General features: G+C 40.1%; 1 protein-coding gene across 1 annotated transcript in view; it reads left to right on the top strand.

Annotated features, from left to right (window-relative positions):
* Positions 1 to 5,350, top strand: part of USP32 (ubiquitin specific peptidase 32) — a 56,333-nt gene extending 50,983 nt beyond the window's left edge. The window contains exons 29-34 of the mRNA XM_010286249.1: positions 792 to 912; positions 1,582 to 1,773; positions 2,370 to 2,661; positions 3,105 to 3,538; positions 3,890 to 3,982; positions 4,524 to 5,350. Coding sequence (XP_010284551.1) covers positions 792 to 912; positions 1,582 to 1,773; positions 2,370 to 2,661; positions 3,105 to 3,538; positions 3,890 to 3,982; positions 4,524 to 4,697 — 1,306 coding nt within the window. The 3' untranslated portion in view covers positions 4,698 to 5,350. The remainder of the gene's footprint in view (positions 1 to 791; positions 913 to 1,581; positions 1,774 to 2,369; positions 2,662 to 3,104; positions 3,539 to 3,889; positions 3,983 to 4,523) is intronic.
* Positions 5,351 to 17,468: the final 12,118 nt, after the last annotated feature.

Raw genomic sequence — 17,468 nt, forward strand, 5'->3', positions numbered from 1 at the left:
TTGAGACGTTTCAGACTTCAGAGGTAATATCAAACTATAAGAAACTAAAATCTAATTTAACCAAAACCCTCACATGGCAAACTTTCACTGTAGAATACTTTTGACTTGGAGAGCCAAAAGTTCTGCTTAACACAGAAACTTTAAGTTAGGAGACAGACATGAGTTTATCAAAAACCTCTTAACCCCTTACAATATTCTGTGTGCATGGGTGTATATATGCAGACACATATTGTGTACATATTTGGGTGATTTGTGGGAGTTTCATACAAAACTTGTAGATGTAAATCATTTACTTTCACTAGTACCTGTGCCATTTGAAGAGCAAGAACTAAAATGGACAATAAGAAATTCACCCTGGAATCACGCTTGGAATTTTCCCTAAACAAAGATGTGCTAATCAAAATTTCAGTCCCTATAGCTGGAAGGTATTCAGACCATATGCTCATTTAAAGAAGTCGTCTCTTACAGCTAGATAAATAAAATGCATTAGCTATCAGGTTGTAAAATATTTATGGAGACAAAGCATTGTAGCTTTTTGGTGTTATAGGTAGTCTTGGTCAGCATTATATGCAGGTAGATAGTTGAGCTCACCCAACTGCTTCAATTTTTCAACTCTATTAAAGTTTTTTAGTAAAATAGCAAACTGACACTGACTGCTGTTTTGTAAAAATGCCTCTCTCCTACACTGAGGGGTGCATATGTTACAAAATGAGGAGCAGAATGGAAAGTGTGAAGTAATGTAAAACTTAGGTATTGGACAGTTATTAACCACATCTAACTTTTTGATGTAGATTTTGCCGTGGCTGTAAAATTGACTGCACAGAAGATAGAGCTTGTGTTGGGAATGCTTACATTGCTGTAGACTGGGATCCAACAGCGCTCCATCTGCGCTACCAGACGTCGCAAGAACGGGTAAAATTTCAACACATATCCTTTGTTAATAGCTCTGAAGCGCAACGCATTTCACCAATTCTTTTGTTTTCACAATCAATGCTTCCTTTGTCCATTTAATGTCAAAATAAGGTCAGTAATCATTGAGCAGTATATTCTGGATAAATTAATGTCTTCATGTTAGACCTCTTAATGTGACCGTAATGTGGAAGGGAAGCTTTTAAGAAACCACAGCAGTGTATTTGCTGTCTGTTGTGAGTTGCTTTTGATCTAGCCTCGAAAATATATTACAAAATTTGTTAATTGTATACATTTTCTAAGCACACCAGTGCTGTAAACAGTTACACATGTGAGTAAATCTATTTCCTCATTGAGTCAACAAAACGTATTTAAAGGGAAGCCTGTTAGCTGAGTTAGTGTAGAATAGCTGTTCAAACTCGTGAGTTGGTACTATAAAATGTGGTTTATGGATAATTTTGTAAGTAGAACCCAAGAATAAGGACAATGCATTATTTGTTTGGCTACCTGTTCATAAATGAAATAAAATTTCTGCTAAAACTTAGTGCACCTAGTTTTTATCTTTAATCCTAAATAACTACATGAGATTATTTGTATGATACTGTGAATAGAGCCCTCCTCTGAGCAGTTTGTACATGTTTCCAAGTCAGATACAGTTTTATCTCACTTCAGATTGTAGAAGAACACGAAAGTGTTGAACAAAGCCGACGAGCTCAGGCAGAGCCCATCAATCTGGATAGTTGTCTTAGAGCCTTCACCAGTGAGGAAGAACTGGGGGAGGATGAGATGTACTACTGTTCCAAATGCAAGACCCATTGTTTGGCCACCAAAAAACTGGATCTTTGGAGACTTCCCCCTATTTTGGTATGATCTTGTGTAATTTTCCTCTACAGCAACAAAACCAAAGTACATTGATCACAAATTTGAATTGCTAGGTGTGTCTCCTTGTTCGCAATAAGATGATTTGCTTTTATTCAGTCTCAGGAGGGGTGTTGACTTAGTTTGCGTCATGCTTTTCTGTAATGCAGGCAAATAAAACAAACCTCAAATCCTTTTAAATCTTTTTCAGCTGATACATTGCAGGAAATGGTGGTGTTTTGCATTCAGTGTCATCTGTTCTGACAAGGAATTCATGCTTAGGCAGTCTTTCCAGTAACGTGATCTTTTCTCTTGTTGTGTAACAACTCTGTTGCTTTTCAAATTTGGTAGGTTCTTCAAAACACACAGTGTTGATCACTGAATTTAAGCAACCTTTTCCATCATTTCCCCATGAAAACATTAGTTCCGTATTTTACCAGCTTGATCCCAAAATCCGAATTGTCACATACAGCATTGTTGCTGGTTTTTATTAGCATAGGCTAAAATGTGTATGTTTTGGGAAAAATTATTTTTAAACAGTGAAATTACTCACTGTGATGTAATTGTCCTCCTTTAATTTTCTCTAACATGTTTCTTCTTAGATTATTCACCTGAAAAGATTTCAGTTTGTAAACGGTCGCTGGATAAAATCTCAGAAAATTGTTAAATTTCCCAGAGAAAATTTTGACCCAGGTGCCTTTTTGGTACAAAGGGATCCAAGTCATTTTCAAAGAAAGCATCTAACGCTCCAGGTTGACAGCCTTCCTGAACCACGGACTCTCCAAGGGGAGTTGAGAAAAACAGACCTGCAGATCACTTACACACCAGCAGAAGGAGATACACTGAACAGAAGTCCATCCTCTCTTAACACTGCTGTCTTGAATCATATCAAAGGTAGGTAATAATTAGGGAGAATTCCAGTCCATACTGATATTTGGAGGGGAGGGAGAAATTACATTATGAACGAAATTTTTATGTTTCTTTGGCCAAAGCACTACACTTATTTTGAAACACCCTTTTCTGTTGTTGTTTGTCCTGACAAGCTTAGTGAAGCTTCACCATAAGAAAAAGTTATTCCGTGACAATGCCAGTTATTGGCATTGTCTGCTTGTTAAGTGGGCTGGATTAAGAGTGAGAAATGTGCTCCTGTATAAACGTTAAATTTCAGTTTGTTAGGTGTATGTCCGTGTGTGTGCAAAGATAGTTTTATATACTATTTGTTAGTCATAGTGAAACTGTTTTTTACTGTTGGTTATTCAAAAAACCAGTTTTAAAAAAAAAATAACTCTAGACTATGCGTTTACTTATCTTAGTAGTTCACATGTTTTCTGTTTTAGCATCTCCGTCTTTGGGAAGGAAAAGTGGAACTAGCTGTCCTTCAAGTAAAAACAGTAGCCCAAATAGTAGCCCACGGACTTTAGGAAGAGGTAAAGGGCGTCTGCGGCTACCACAACTGGGTAAAAACAAACTGTCAAGTAGCAAAGAAAATTTGGATGCAAGTAAAGAGAACGGTACTGACCAGGAACAGAGATTTACTTCTGATCAAGGTGATGCTCTTACCAGAGGGCAGATTTTGGGTGGTAGCCAGAGTGAACTATGTACTGCTCAGGACAATGAGATGACTCTAGCCAACGGATACATCTGTGAGCAGAATGCGTATGGTAACGGCAGTATCAATGGTCAAATTGATAACCACAGCGAGGACGATATTACAGATGACCAAAGAGAAGAAGTATGTGTTAACCCTATTTACAATCTATATGCAATTTCGGTAAGTTGACTTTTTTATGCACATAAACTATCTTTATGTGGCATTGTTTTGACTAAATGCTTTAACTCTATTGTTTTCATTAAAAAAGTAGGGATCTGTTGAGAAGGAGAAAAAAGTAGAACCATTGTCAGCAAAGTAAATTTGCCATAAAACTGAGTACAATTGAGAAGTATATCGCTGCATAATGTTTTCTTCTGCTGGAGTATATAAGCTTAGTCAGCTCCAGACATACAGATTGTCAGGAACAATTGTCCCTCACTTAAAGATTGTGAATTTGTGAATCATTCATTCTGTGAATTCCAAGTTTTGATGTTTGATCCAGAATTTATTTTCTTCTTCCATTTTCTTCAGTGCCATTCAGGAATTATGGGAGGGGGTCATTATGTCACTTATGCCAAAAACCCGAACAACAAGTGGTACTGCTACAATGACAGTAGCTGTAAGGTAAATCATTTACTTTTGTAGCAAATAATTTTCATCTTCGTTACCCAGAGCCAAAGAAACCTACATTCGGTGAGAACTGTTATTTGAAATCATGAGCATCTCAAAAGTTGCATCAGATAAATATTAAAAGTGTTAACTGAAACTGTACATGAGACTTTTTTCCAAGTTAACAGCTGTTCATCAGCTGCTACCATGGCTAAGGAAATATGCTTATTTTGTACAAGGAAGGAAAAAATACTAAAAATGGAGGTCCGAGAATATTTTTTCATGATGCTAGCAGTTTTGTATTCAATTACTGAATAATTAAGTTCCAACATTTCTAAGTATTTGCACTTATCACTATAAAATTTGTCATACTTTTCAAGTAAATAGTGAAGCCTAATAACTATAATAAGGGTGACAGAGAATGGGGTTCTTGTTGTAAACAGCCAGTGAAAGATACTGTTTCTAGGGCAATTGCGTATATTTTAAGTTCAGTGACTTAAAAACCAGTGACACAGTCGTCCATTGCGCATTGCAGATGTGTTTTTCTCTTTTGCAGGAATTGCATCCTGATGAAATCGACACCGACTCTGCCTACATTCTTTTCTATGAGCAGCAGGGGGTAGACTATGCACAATTTCTGCCAAAGGTAGACGGCAAAAAGATGGCAGACACGAGCAGCATGGATGAAGATTTTGAGTCAGATTATAAGAAGTACTGTGTTTTACAGTAAGCAGATGATCTTCCACGGACTGTTTTGAGAATGTGAGGGATAACATCCTGAAACTTACATTTGGCGAAAATGTTATTGAAACAGATAACCTAAGTGTAGTTATTGTACCCTGTGATCTGAAAGCACAAAAAGAAAACCCTAATTAAATAGCAGTTAATATAAAGATAGTATTGTTTTGTTCTGTTATCTCACTACATGCTCTAAACGTTTCTGATGTTAGACATCAGGCTGAGACTGCCATTGGCCTTTAAATAAAATGGTTTGAGAAAAGCCAACGAGGACCAAATAAGATCTAAATTAAATAGTCCAAACGAGAGCTAAACCAAGTAGTGTAGAGTTTACCAACTGTTCTAACAAGCCCCTAAGGCTCTCTTTAGGTTTAACATAATGGGGAAAAAAAAAAGTAGTGTTGTCTTTGGACAACATGATATTGCTACCTCCTTTTTCCTGCAGTTTTATTGCATTTTATTGGCAAAACAGGGAAAGCAAGAGAATGAAAAGTGCACAAATGCAAAGAGTTATCATCAAGAGTAGAAGAAGTTTCCAGTTTTGCCACCACCAATGTGTGTCAGTTGCTTTCTTTTCTGTATGTTGGGAGCACAACCAAATCATAATTTGAGAAGAGATTAATTTCTGTGCTTGAATGGTTTATTACAATTGTGTTTTCTCCACGTGTTGGCTGTGCAGATCAACGTGTTTCAGGAATGGCTGTTCTGCCTGAAGAGTGCGATCTCAGACTTTTGAGATGCCTCAAGCAGAAGCTTCAGGTTGAAGAGAGTAGTTGTGATTACACACGTGGTGTCTTAAAATGTGCACATTGCACAAAATGTTCCCAGCTTTTGGAAGGAAAGATGCTTGAGCTTATGTTTCATGACTGGTGTTGCTTTTAAATTTGCACTTTTACAAATTCATATAATTAAATTCAAAAACATAGTTTGTTTTTGTTGTAAGGGCTCTGGAGTGAATGCCTGTGAATTATCCACTGTGTATTTCAAACAAGTAAGAAGCTGTGGCTGTCAGGTAGCTATCGTAGCATTCATGGATGGTTTTTGAAATTGGTTTCATAATTTAATGGCGTTTCTTTTTTTCCAAAATTTGGTTGCCTTTTCAAATTTTCTTTTTTGCAACAGGTTATGCATATACTTGCAGTTAAACCAGAATTGCTTTCTGTGCCCTTGCAACATGCTCTGTTAAGTCAAGGGGTTTATTGCATGAAGGAAAGCATGACTGAGTCTTAGCAGAGACTGGAGAAAAGATGGTTATTTTTTGAGTAGGCATTTCTTTAAACATTTTCAGTGTTAAATTGTTTGCATATCTGAATGAAGATAAAGGTTTCACTCTTTCAGGCTTTTGTTCTTCAGCTGAGTCTAAGGAGCTTACTAATTTTGTCATATGTCATCTTCCAAATTCTTTAGATTTTTGTATCTTCACTAACAAAGTTGATACTTACATGATTGATCTCTGAAATAAATGTTTGGATTCATTTTAATGTGTTTCACAAGAATGCCAAACCTACCAGTAAGTTTATAATTTACAGAAAGATCTGAGTTTTATCCATTTAAGAAATTATATCGGTTGATCTTGCTGTCTTTACTCAGGCAAAAACCTCCCTGCTGTTGTTGGAGGTCGTGCCTCTTTGAGGACTGCAGATCAGTTCCAAAATAAGTACTGTCTTACTGGTAAAGTTTTGCTCCCTGTCCTGTACGGTCTTTTATCTTTAAAGTGGTTGGCCTAAACATTAGGACTGAAGAAAAGCAAAGATGACTTGTGAATTTCTAGGTTAGAAGCTTTTTCAGTACCCACTTGTCTGCTCCTCCCTGCGCAAACTCCATGAAAAGTGAAAGATTTTCAACTGATTTACTTTAAAATGTTTTATTTAAGCAGGTAGCACAATCTACTAATGTTATTTGATCTTCTGTGTTTGTTACATTGGTTGTAATTAATTTTTTAAATTAAATTAATTCATGAATTAGTAGTAAATTTATTAAGTTAACTATTAACTACATTCACTTTGTAAATTATTGTATAAAACTTATTGACAATGCACTGACTTTAGAAAGATGTTAATGTACATAAATACCTTGTAAATAAAATAGTGTTGATGTACTGGAATATGAGCTGTATTAAAAAAAGGTATCGGTAATTGTATATGGAGTGAACTTGTTTATCTGTAACTATATTATTCAAACAAATTAAATACTGTGGATGCAGATGAAGTGTCACTTTTTGTCAGATAATTTTTAATAACTGTTTTCCTACTTTGAAGTTTCCGTGCCGTTTTCATTAAGCTTAATTGGATTTGTTGATCCAAAAGATGGGAACCTGTGAGTAGGCATAGAGCAGTTCTTTGCAGTTTGTCCTGCATAGCCCTTAGTTCTACGTACCAAGGTAGTTCAGCTCTTCTAAGTTTAGTTCTTAAGTTATTTTACTTTGCCTTTGAAGAACATTCTGTTCTGGTTTTTAGCATTAGTCCGTTTAATCCTATTTAAAACGTGTGCCTGGGTACATGAGAGAGAGTGAGACTTTTCCTTCTTACGAATCGGTCTGAAGAACTAGTGCACTGAACCGCGTTAATTCAGCAGTTCTCGCGTTTTTCCCTGGTGTCATTTTGAGAGGTCTGGAAGGAGATCAGCGGTGACGTAGAAGCACGGTGGCTGCACGTGGGATCCCTTCTGACCTACCCAAGAGAATCCTTCTGCAGGTTATTAAAGTGGGGGAAAAAGAATTAAATGTCTATTTAAATAGGAAGTTCTTTTGATAGGAAGTTATGAGACAAATCTTTTAATAGCACGTGCTGAATTTTTGCTTTCAGCTGGACCTGTGGCAGTGCAACGGTGCTCACAGCCACGCGGCGGCAGCGCTGCCCGCCTTGTCCGCTCTGCCAGCAGAACTCGCGTTTCATAAAGCGCTCGCATGAAAAATCTTACTTTTAACCCATTAAGAAGAATATCCAAGAAAGTTGTTCTGCAGTGGGCATCTTCTGCATATCGCTCATTAGCTCAGGGGCTTGCCTCACCAGGGGAAACAATTTCTGAGGTTAAAATTTTGCATGTTAAAATAGAATCTGAAGGAAATGACACTTAGTAATTCTGCATGTAAGCTTTTGTTTAATTATTGTATAATTGATCACTGGACATTTTACGTCAAGCAGAATACCAGTTTCTGTCAGATAGGAAGAGCTCTCAGCATAGGATTCTCACAAAAGACACAGAGGCAAAAGGAAAGATGCAAATTAAAAAATAAATACAATAACGGGCCAAGAAATTTTGTGTCTGTACTGCTTCAGTATAGATGCCTGCTCATCTCCAGATACCAGTTCACAGAGGTGGGGAATGAAACTGCTACCCTTGCCAGCAAAGGAAATTCTTTCCTGTAGCTAAAGGAAGAGTCCCACGCTGTAGCGCACATGGTCATTGTTTCCTCTGATGCTGTTTTGTAGCCTGTTAAGTCTAGAATCACAGAAAAACTTGGGCTGCGAAAAAGGAGGTCACCTGCTCCAGCTGACTGTTGAAAGCACGCCTCGGTCCGTGGATCGTAACGCTTCCCTGCGCTGCGGCAGTGGTCAGTACAGAGGGTGATGTGTTCAGTTACACTTCATTTTTCTTTACATGTAGTGGCAAATGTGCTGCCTTTAAGAAGGTCAAAACCTTGAAGCCATCCTGAAGCCCACGTTCTGGTATCACCTGCAGAAATAAGGTGGAGTTTTATGTAAACAGAGTAACAATGGCTTTTTAGGAAGATACACTTTGTGAATCCAAATAACTGTGAGGTTAATGCTAATGGCAAAAAGTCTTTGGGAAAATCTTGCACAGGATGCGAACCGAGTTTAGCAAGGTAAGTTCTGCTGGAGGTCTGGCTCATTTGGTGTGTTGCCGCTAGAGGAAGCGCTCCCTGCATGTGTCCGATCATAACACCGACATTTAAAAAGGAAAGGAAGAGAGAGATACTCTATTTGAGAAAGTATTTGGCTTTTTACTGAGAGTTGAAAATGAGAGTTCTTCTAGAATCTCTCCCGTTCATGCTGCACGTGTCTGCTGGTGTTATTTTAAAGCATGCCAGTGTATTTTAGATGTATCCTACTGCTGGGTTTTAGTTGATTCAAAACTTAAGGCTAACAAGGTGGGAAGTCAAAGGCGAAAGTCTTTCAGTTAATCACTGGAGGGGTAACAACTCTGTCATAATCATACAGGAGTAAAAGGTCAGAACTGATGTTGCTGTTGCTTGGACATGTGCGCTTGCAGACAGATTGCGGTTTAGAACTAGAATAAAACTTCAGTAGGTGAATCCAGTTGCTGGTTCATGGAATTCTGAAAAGAAAGGAAATGGTAACTCCAGCAACTGTGATAAGCAGACTGGACCTGAACTGGATTTTCATCAGAAACTCTTCTATTGTTTGCAAAAGGTAAGTTTGATATTTTCTCAGTTGAAGCCCTTGTTCAGTATTGCTGTTAATAATGACACTTATTCTTAGAAAACAATCTATTTCAAAAGCGAAACGATCCCTTACGCACATGGAGGTTTTGCTCTCGGACAGTGCCTTTGGAACAAGGATCTGAAGGTACTTTATGCACAGTCTTGGTGTACAGTATGTTCCTGCTGCTGCTTCTGCATCTCTCAGTGTTTGCTCACGTATTTTCTTCTTGATTGTATGTAGTGCTGAGACACTTCCTCTGAGCAGACACCGACTGTGAGACACTTACTGCAGTTACAATCATGCTTTTTTCCAAAAAGGAAGTAAGTTTCATTCCCCACCTACGCAAACCGCTATCTGGAGGCAACCAGGCACCTACACTGAAGCAGTACAGACACGTTCTTTTTTGGCCTGTTACTATAAGCTATATTTATTTTTTAACTTGCATCTTTCCTTTTGCTTCTGTATGAATCGTGTTGAGAGAGCTCTTTCTACCTGATGGAAAGAGATAATTCTGCTTGACCTAAAATGGTTGAGTTGGCAACTGGACCAAAGTCCAGAGTAAGCTGGTCTGTCAGGAGTCACATATTGCTTGGGGTTGTTTGTTTTTTGAATGTTTCCAAAACAGTGTGGTTATGTTTAGCTGGAAATGAACTATTGTCACTTTATGGCCCTTGAAGATGCTAAATGGATATTTAACCAAGGATTAGCATGCATGAGTGTCACCAAGGATGATGCCAGAGCAGCCAGTGTCTCTCATGGAAATGAAGCCATCTCTTGCTGTACTTATCAGCTGCGATTGGAGCATTTGTGCAGCATTAAATGATGACGCTCGCTCAATGCAGTCGTCTTTACTGCCTAGTGATAAATTTTCAGAGAATTCACGGTGGTTGTTTGAGTCATTTGTGCATTTTTAATATTGAAAATTTAATTTGAATCAAAGAACATGATCTAGTTGTTTCTATCATGAATTTCCTCTTTTAGGTTTTTCCTAGGCTTTTAGTTATTGAAAGTGCCATTAAAAAAAATCAAAAATTCTAATTACCAAAGATGTACATACGTGCTGATTTCAGTAGTAAAGCTTTTATTGATTCAGAAGTGCACCAAGGGCCAGTAAATAGATGGAGGGATCACAGCACTGCCAGAAAACTGCAGCCATTTTCTGCTGTTGAAGGCCTTTTACTTCCCAGATCAGAACTACAGGTCTCGCACGAGGACTCTGAAATCAGCAGAGCCCATTTTGTAAGATAGGAGCAATTGTGAAATGAGCTGTGCTGGAATTTTACCCACGTACCTTTACGTGTGTCTGACGTGCTAAAAATACGTGGCCTATGCTGGAAGGTAGTTAAGTAGCTTTCCTTTAAACCTTGGGTAAAGTCCATCAACCGACTTTTGGTCTTTCTCCTGGGAGGGAGAGGGAAAGACGCAGCAGGGGAAGTACCTTCTTATGCAAAACCCTCTCATTTCCCCAGTGTGATGGGAAGCACGGATGCACCAGCTCCCACAACTGCCCTGCTACCAAAAGGAGTTGACCACTGTCGATTCTCCTCAAATCTTAAAAGCCCAACTCCAAAAGTATTTTTCATCTTCATCCTACTGTTTGCATCTGTTCTGGAGCTGCTGGTCATGGCCAGAGTGTATCCTTCTGTTCCCTGCACTCCCGTGGGTTGGCACAGGAGCTTGTGTCGCTGCTTTTCTCTATACCGTAGATTTCTCCGTTATCTACAGATCGGGGCCATTACGTGTCCTGAGAAAGCGCACGGACTGCGGGCACAGCTGCCCCGGCTGGCCGAGGGCCTGGAGGAGCAGCGTATGTATTAATTGCAGCTTTTGTTATGCTTTTTCCCTTAGGTCCAGTAAATTGAAGCAAAAAGTTAGTAAAATGCAGTCATCTATGCCTGCTGATTTATCGTTTCAGGAAAATAAAAACGTGACAGAAGCTTGGAAGATCGTGCCTTTTGTTTGGGACAAGCCTCTGACTTCCTTGTTCATGTGTAAAAGATTTCCTGTTTGTGAAAATTAAAAGCAATGTTTGATAAGGTCCCTTTCGCAAATTAGCCACACACTAGAAAATATATTAAGGATACTTCTGGATTTAATATAAACCAAAATTTTCCAAGGTTATTTGTAGAATCTAGAAACGCTGCTCTCCCTCGCCTCACAAGTCCCAGTAGCTCACAAAGAAACTAAAACCGATGGGTGACATCCTGGCTATTTTATCATATAGACACACAAACCCAAGATTCTTGTTATTTGGGGGTTAAATAATGTTTATCCTTGAGACAGACTTTATCAGCTTTCCTGGTTCGTGCAATTTAGTCCTTTCGTCTGGGCAAACAAACCCAGTAGGCTCTGAGGAAAGAGAAGGGAGCAGGACATCAGGGTGTCTCTAGGACATGCCATAGGCTCAGGTAATCGTTCATCTAAAGGCATAGTTGAAAGATACCGGGAAATCAGGTGTAGTCTTTTATTTAGATTTCATGAACAGTGACTTCAAGACTGAAAATAATGGGGAAAATTTCTATTAATTTGTTAAACCGCAGTTAATCGTTGTGCTTTAATGCAATTGGTTGCTGGCAGCATCTTGCGTGGCGGCGATGCCCCCGGAACAAGCTTCAGGCATAAAACCAACCCCAAGCTGCTTTCCTGTGTTTATTCAAGTCTGAGAGAAGTGCAGAGACAACAAAAGCACACATGGATACTCATTTTAAGACTACAAGACGATAAATAAGCACGTATGAGAAGAATATCCATTTGTACAAAAGCACATCCAGCAGGCCGTCTCTGTTAATTGTCGGCGCAGAAAACGAACGAGGAAAAATAATGGCAAAATACAACTTTCATTTGTATTTAGGATCATTGCAGACAGATCTCTAACGATAAAGTGCTTCCTTTGGGTGGATTTGAAGCTGCCATCCTACCGCGTGTTTCCAGTCTGGTTACCACCGTGTAGGCTTCCATCGAAGTCGTTACTAGCTTTCACGTCAGCGTTTGGGGCCAGACGAGGGGATGACGTGGGTTCAAGGAACGGCGTGTGTTTTTTCCGCCTAGTAGCGCTGCGTCTGACACCTAACAGCAGTTCTTGAAAACTCTGGGATTCTGATGTTCTCCTCAGTCTTTAGCTACAAACCATCACCTCGGTGCTGGTCGCAGCCATTCATGTCTCTCATCAATACACAATTGTAAAAACAGAGCTGAGGCGGCTGAATCTTGGGCCCCACATTACCCGAATTACTGAAATTCGCCTTCTAACTTTCAACACTGTATTTAAAAATCATGACTGCAGAGCAAACAGATGTCCTCAGGTGGGTTGCATGCTGCTTTTGTTTATCAGAGGTCATGTTCCATCCCCTGCAAAAAAAATAAATATAGCAGCAGATGCTTTATAGCCTTTGTTTAAGCGCTTGTCTGATCTCTAAAAATACAGGACTCCTTGTACTCAGTTAAGCAATATTATTTATCTTAAGTACTGCTGACATTTTTTCAGCATTAGATTTTTACTGGGTGCAAGGTACAAATGCATTAGCTCATGGAGCTCTTGTGTATGACGACTCCGCTTTCCGCATTTTGGAAGTAGCATACCCAAACTCCTCTCAACATTTCTCAGTAAGTTGTTTCTCAGTTCTGTGTAACATGCTAAAATAACGTGCGTCTCCCTTCTCCAGAAAGCGGGAAGCACGGGGAGCTCTTGGGGGCCTTACCAGATATGTCTGCCCTTTACTCCAACTGAAGGGATCAGGGTTGTTTTATACCATCTGGCTTTTCTACAGAGTGTAACACAGACTTAATACAAATTAAATAATAGCGTGGTGTATAATTTTGCATAGAACTATTGAATCCTAAAATAATTCAAGTTGGAAGGACCTTCAAGAGTTGATCCCATCCAGCCTTCTGCTCAAAGCAGTGTCATCACTGAATTTGGGCGTGCCCTAATGCTTGCAGATACAGTTAATTTTAATAAAATAAAATTAAATAAAAAAGTTAAATGAAGATATTTCTTTTCTGAAATACCTTCTTTTTATTTTAGTTTGTCAGTATTCTGTAACAGCCAGGTCATCTCATCTAGACTTTCAGATCTTGTCTGCAAATACAGATCTTCTCACTGACTCTTCTACAGCTTTTTATTTCCTCAAGTTATCTTGCAACTTATATTGTCCTTACACCACCCATTTGAGGGTTTCTTTGGTCAAACTGAGGTAGAAGAAAGGAACTAAACTGACAGATAAATTGGGAAGGTCATGGATTATGTGCTGGCTATGTTTGGAGTCAAAGAAATAGTTTGAGGCAACAGGCTTAACTCAAACTTAACATCAGAGAGAAGTTTGGCCAGGTATTTCAGTAGCTCTGGGTACTTGGGTAATCATCTCGTTTAAAATTTGCTCAATTATGATATAGAGAGCACAGTATTCATCTAAACCTTCTTTATGTTTAGCATGCAATGGCTCAGGTGGTTTGCAGATTAAAAATTGTCCCCTCGCTTAATGCAGCATTTTGATGGAGAAAATATTTATATGTATTATAAATAAATCTCGGCCTCCCAATGAGAAGCTGCAGGAAAACTGAAGAGTGCATGTTAGTTAAGAACTGAATAAAAACAAAGGAAAGCTGCTGCTTCAGAGCCAGAAACAGGATCCAACACCACCAGCGGCAAATTAAGAAAGCCTTACAAATGCTGTTTGTATTACGATGTTTGGAGTATCGAGACAATGCAAGGAACACCGTGATTACAGCGATCTGGCCCTTACATTGTTCGACAGCTCCCTCCCCCGAAGCGCTCCACTGGCGTTTGGGCGGTCGTCCCCGCGTGCCGCGCTCGGTGCCGCTGCCGGGCAGGAGCGTACCTCGGGGAGAGCAAAGGGTACAGGATTTGTGCACGAAGGCTTGCCCGAGGTAGGGAGGAAGAGCAGGGAGGAAGGGCTCAGCAGTGGGGATTGGATGAAGGCAGACTGACGCAATGCAGCCTCGAAGTAAACGAAAGATGAGGACAGCTCGGCAGGAGCCAGCAGCGTGTCCTGCCAGCAAGGAGGGCGAGGAGCACCCGGAGCCTCGTCAGCAGGAGCCGAGCCAGTGGCTGAGGGCGGCGATTATCCCTCTGCTCAGCACTCGCCAGACCACGGCCAGAGTACGGCGCGCTCCCCGAGCCCCCGCCGGCTCAGGGCAGACAAGAGGTAACTGCAAAGATGCAGCCAGCCTCTTCGGTGGGGCGAGGCAGGAGGATGGAGGCGATGGACAGAAATTAAGAAGGAGCGGTTCTGACCTGGTGCAAGGAGAAACTTACTCGCCAAGAGGGCTGTGCAGCAGCGGGGCAGGCTGGCACAGCGGCTGTGAGCTCCTGTCCCTGGAGGTTTCCAAGATCCACCTGGATAAAACCCCCGTCTGCCCGGGCTGACTGCACGCCGACCCCGCTCTGAGCGGGAGGCTGGGCTAGGGACCTCTGAGGGCCCTTCAGGCCTGAATTCCCCGATTTGAACTCGTTTCCAGACTCACCGGGGTCAAACTGGCTGATTTTTTAAGCTCTGATGTTCAGACGTTCATGCAGCAATTAAAATGATGGCTCAATGCTTCATCTAGATGCTGGAGGCAAACGGAACAGAAAGTTAGATTACTTTTTTGTTAGATGATGTCTTCCTTTCGATACGGAATAAAACTTTTTCAGTCAAAACCATTCACATTGTGTCAGCCTGCTGCTTCAAGGGGCGGGAGGGGATTCCGCACAGGAAGACCCAAATAACACACAGTTATCGTTAGTGCACGCTCATGTTTATGAACTTGTTCACGAGCAAGCGAAAGGTAGATGTTTGCTTGCCATGTGGTCTTGCTTTTATCTTCAGTTTTCCTTATAAATATGTTCCTGTTTAAAAGACACGTGCAAGGGAATAAATCTTTGGGCCTGTAGCCTCTTTGAGCATAGGCAGCCCCAGTATTTCACTTGGAACAAAGAGAATTTTAGTGGAAGCTTTTTGATAAAAAGTTGGCAGCCTATCAGCCTATCAATTTGACCATGAGGTGTGAACAAAGATGTCACACTGAGTGTCTAAACTTCTTACCTTTCCCTTTGATTATATTCTTTTAAATGATTATGAATGAAATATAAACTAGAACACGATTGCCTTCGGTGTATATGATATTTTCAAATATTGACTCAATTAAAGAAGTCATTAAATTTTGCTTTTAGCATAATCCAGAGATTTGACTGCTTAACGAGGCACAAGGCAGACTAGCGGGAGTTTAAAGTAGTAAGAATTAAGAGTGACCTGAAGAATGATTAGCTTTTAGCACAAAATCTGTAGGGATAAGAAGCTTGGACTGCTGTTTAACCTATTTGATTTAACTAGGACAAAAATGCCTGCTATATTTTAAAGTTGCCTTCTCTTTCAGGTGAGTGGCAGGCAGTCTAATACAGCAAAAGGCAGGTTGGATATGAGGAAGGGTCGAGTTAAAATAAATAAATAAAATATATTAAGAGTCAATTAAAGGAAGGTAAGGGATAGAACACAGGTGTGAATATTCCCTCCTAATACATTTCACTCTTAGTTGGGTTTGTCTTGCTTCCTTTAACTTTTGGGCTTTGATGTTTCAGGGTAGAAAGCAGACGCCTACTTTCCCAAAGCTTTTGTGTTCGAGGCAGCGCTGACGCTTTGTCTAACAAGTGCTCAGGCAGGTTATAAATCTGTAACATTGCACTTCACCTTTTGTATCTTGCTTAATGACCTTTTAAAAATAAATGCAGAATAGCTGAAGGAAACAGTATCAGCGACAGAAAAGCTGACACGTACGCAACCTGAGCTCTGATTTTTCAGATCGCTCCAGTCTGTTGAACAAAACTTCTTTTTCTTGGCTCTGTGGTTACAAAAAAAGAGGAAAAAGGGGGACAAAGGAGTGTTTTCTTAGTTGGGTTCTCTGTCTTATAATTCAGCTGTAAACTGCTTACTGGGAAAATGCTGCACAGAGTTACTACCCTGCGGAAAGAGGCTACAGCCAGCCAAATATGAAAACAGACTCTTTGCACTAATATCTGCTATCTTGTTTTCAGAATTTGGTGGAAAGCTGCTGTTTTCAGGGGTCTTGCAAGAGCCATTGGAAATGGCATTGTTTATTTCTCCTGCATAAAAATGATAATTTCAGATTCTCACCAGGCTCTTTTTCTGTTTCCCACAGTACTAAATTTAATGTACGTAGCCTTACAATACATTAACTTATTTTGGTGATGATTGTAAAAGGTATTTTGGATTCATGTGTACAATAGTAAAACACTAACATTATTTTCTTTTGTTTATTTATTCTGCTTAAAATAAAAGATTACTCCAAAGGAAGGTATTTGAGGAAGAATACTTGCACAGAGAGGCTAGATTTATTTTGGCTGGCTGTTCTGCCCTATCAGCTAGAGAACAACCTGCACAATTTATGGAGACCTTCAGCCTGCTTACAGTTGCCTTTACCACAATTACTTTTAAAGCAGAATACCTGTCCCAGCTGAACTGACTCATGCTGACAATCCCTTGCAACCTGTACCAAATATTTTACTACTTAGATCCCCCAAATAATTGGAATACCAAAAATATGGTGTGTTATGGGCAGGTCACTTGTACTATTTGTAGTTTTTCCACATCCACAGTTGTACGCCCTGGCTCAGAGGGAATAGATCCAAGTGAACTGGTTTTCAAGTGTCCTCACAGCCTTTATTTCTGCCAGGGTCTTTAAATGGTTGGTGTTACCTAGTCTCACAGTTTAACTGAAAGCCTTGCGTGTTTTTCCTCAAAGCCACAGCACTCCGATAAATGTTATAAGGTCGGTCTGAAAAACGTATTAGGTACTTTAACTCGTCACAGCACACGATGCAATTGCTAGCAGGGTGGCTGTAAAGCTCTGCTCTTTGCTGCGCAGGAGTTCATACCCTTCGTATGCTACGCGGCTCTGTTAACTTCTAGGTGCTGTGCTGTAACCTTATGTGGGACTTCATTTCTTTTGTTAAGGCCCTAATTGACTTTTTATTTCAGGGTATTAGTATTTTTGTCTAGTCTTTACAGTTATCTGCTGGAGAGACCCTCATGTGGCAGGTTATTCCCTGGCTGTGTGCTTCCATCTACCAGCTTTGGACTTTTGGCCTTTGCACAGATGATCCTGCCAGGGTTACAGATTGACACCATAAATCACTTTGATCTAATTTGTAAAAAACTTCCTGCTTTAACAAATAGTGTTCCAGATAGATTTGGGTTAAACTGGTGTTGATGCCTTGAGCCCAAAATGTCTGACTCTGGAAACATGCGCTATGGAGAGCAGCTTTCTAGAAAAGTGGTGGCCTGGGGGGAGCAGTGTCATTCGGTGTGATTTACAAAGCTGTCTTTGAATTCCTTGGTGTT

This window comes from Phaethon lepturus, unplaced genomic scaffold, assembly GCF_000687285.1.
Source record: "Phaethon lepturus isolate BGI_N335 unplaced genomic scaffold, ASM68728v1 scaffold1514, whole genome shotgun sequence".
Lineage (NCBI taxonomy): Eukaryota > Metazoa > Chordata > Aves > Phaethontiformes > Phaethontidae > Phaethon > Phaethon lepturus.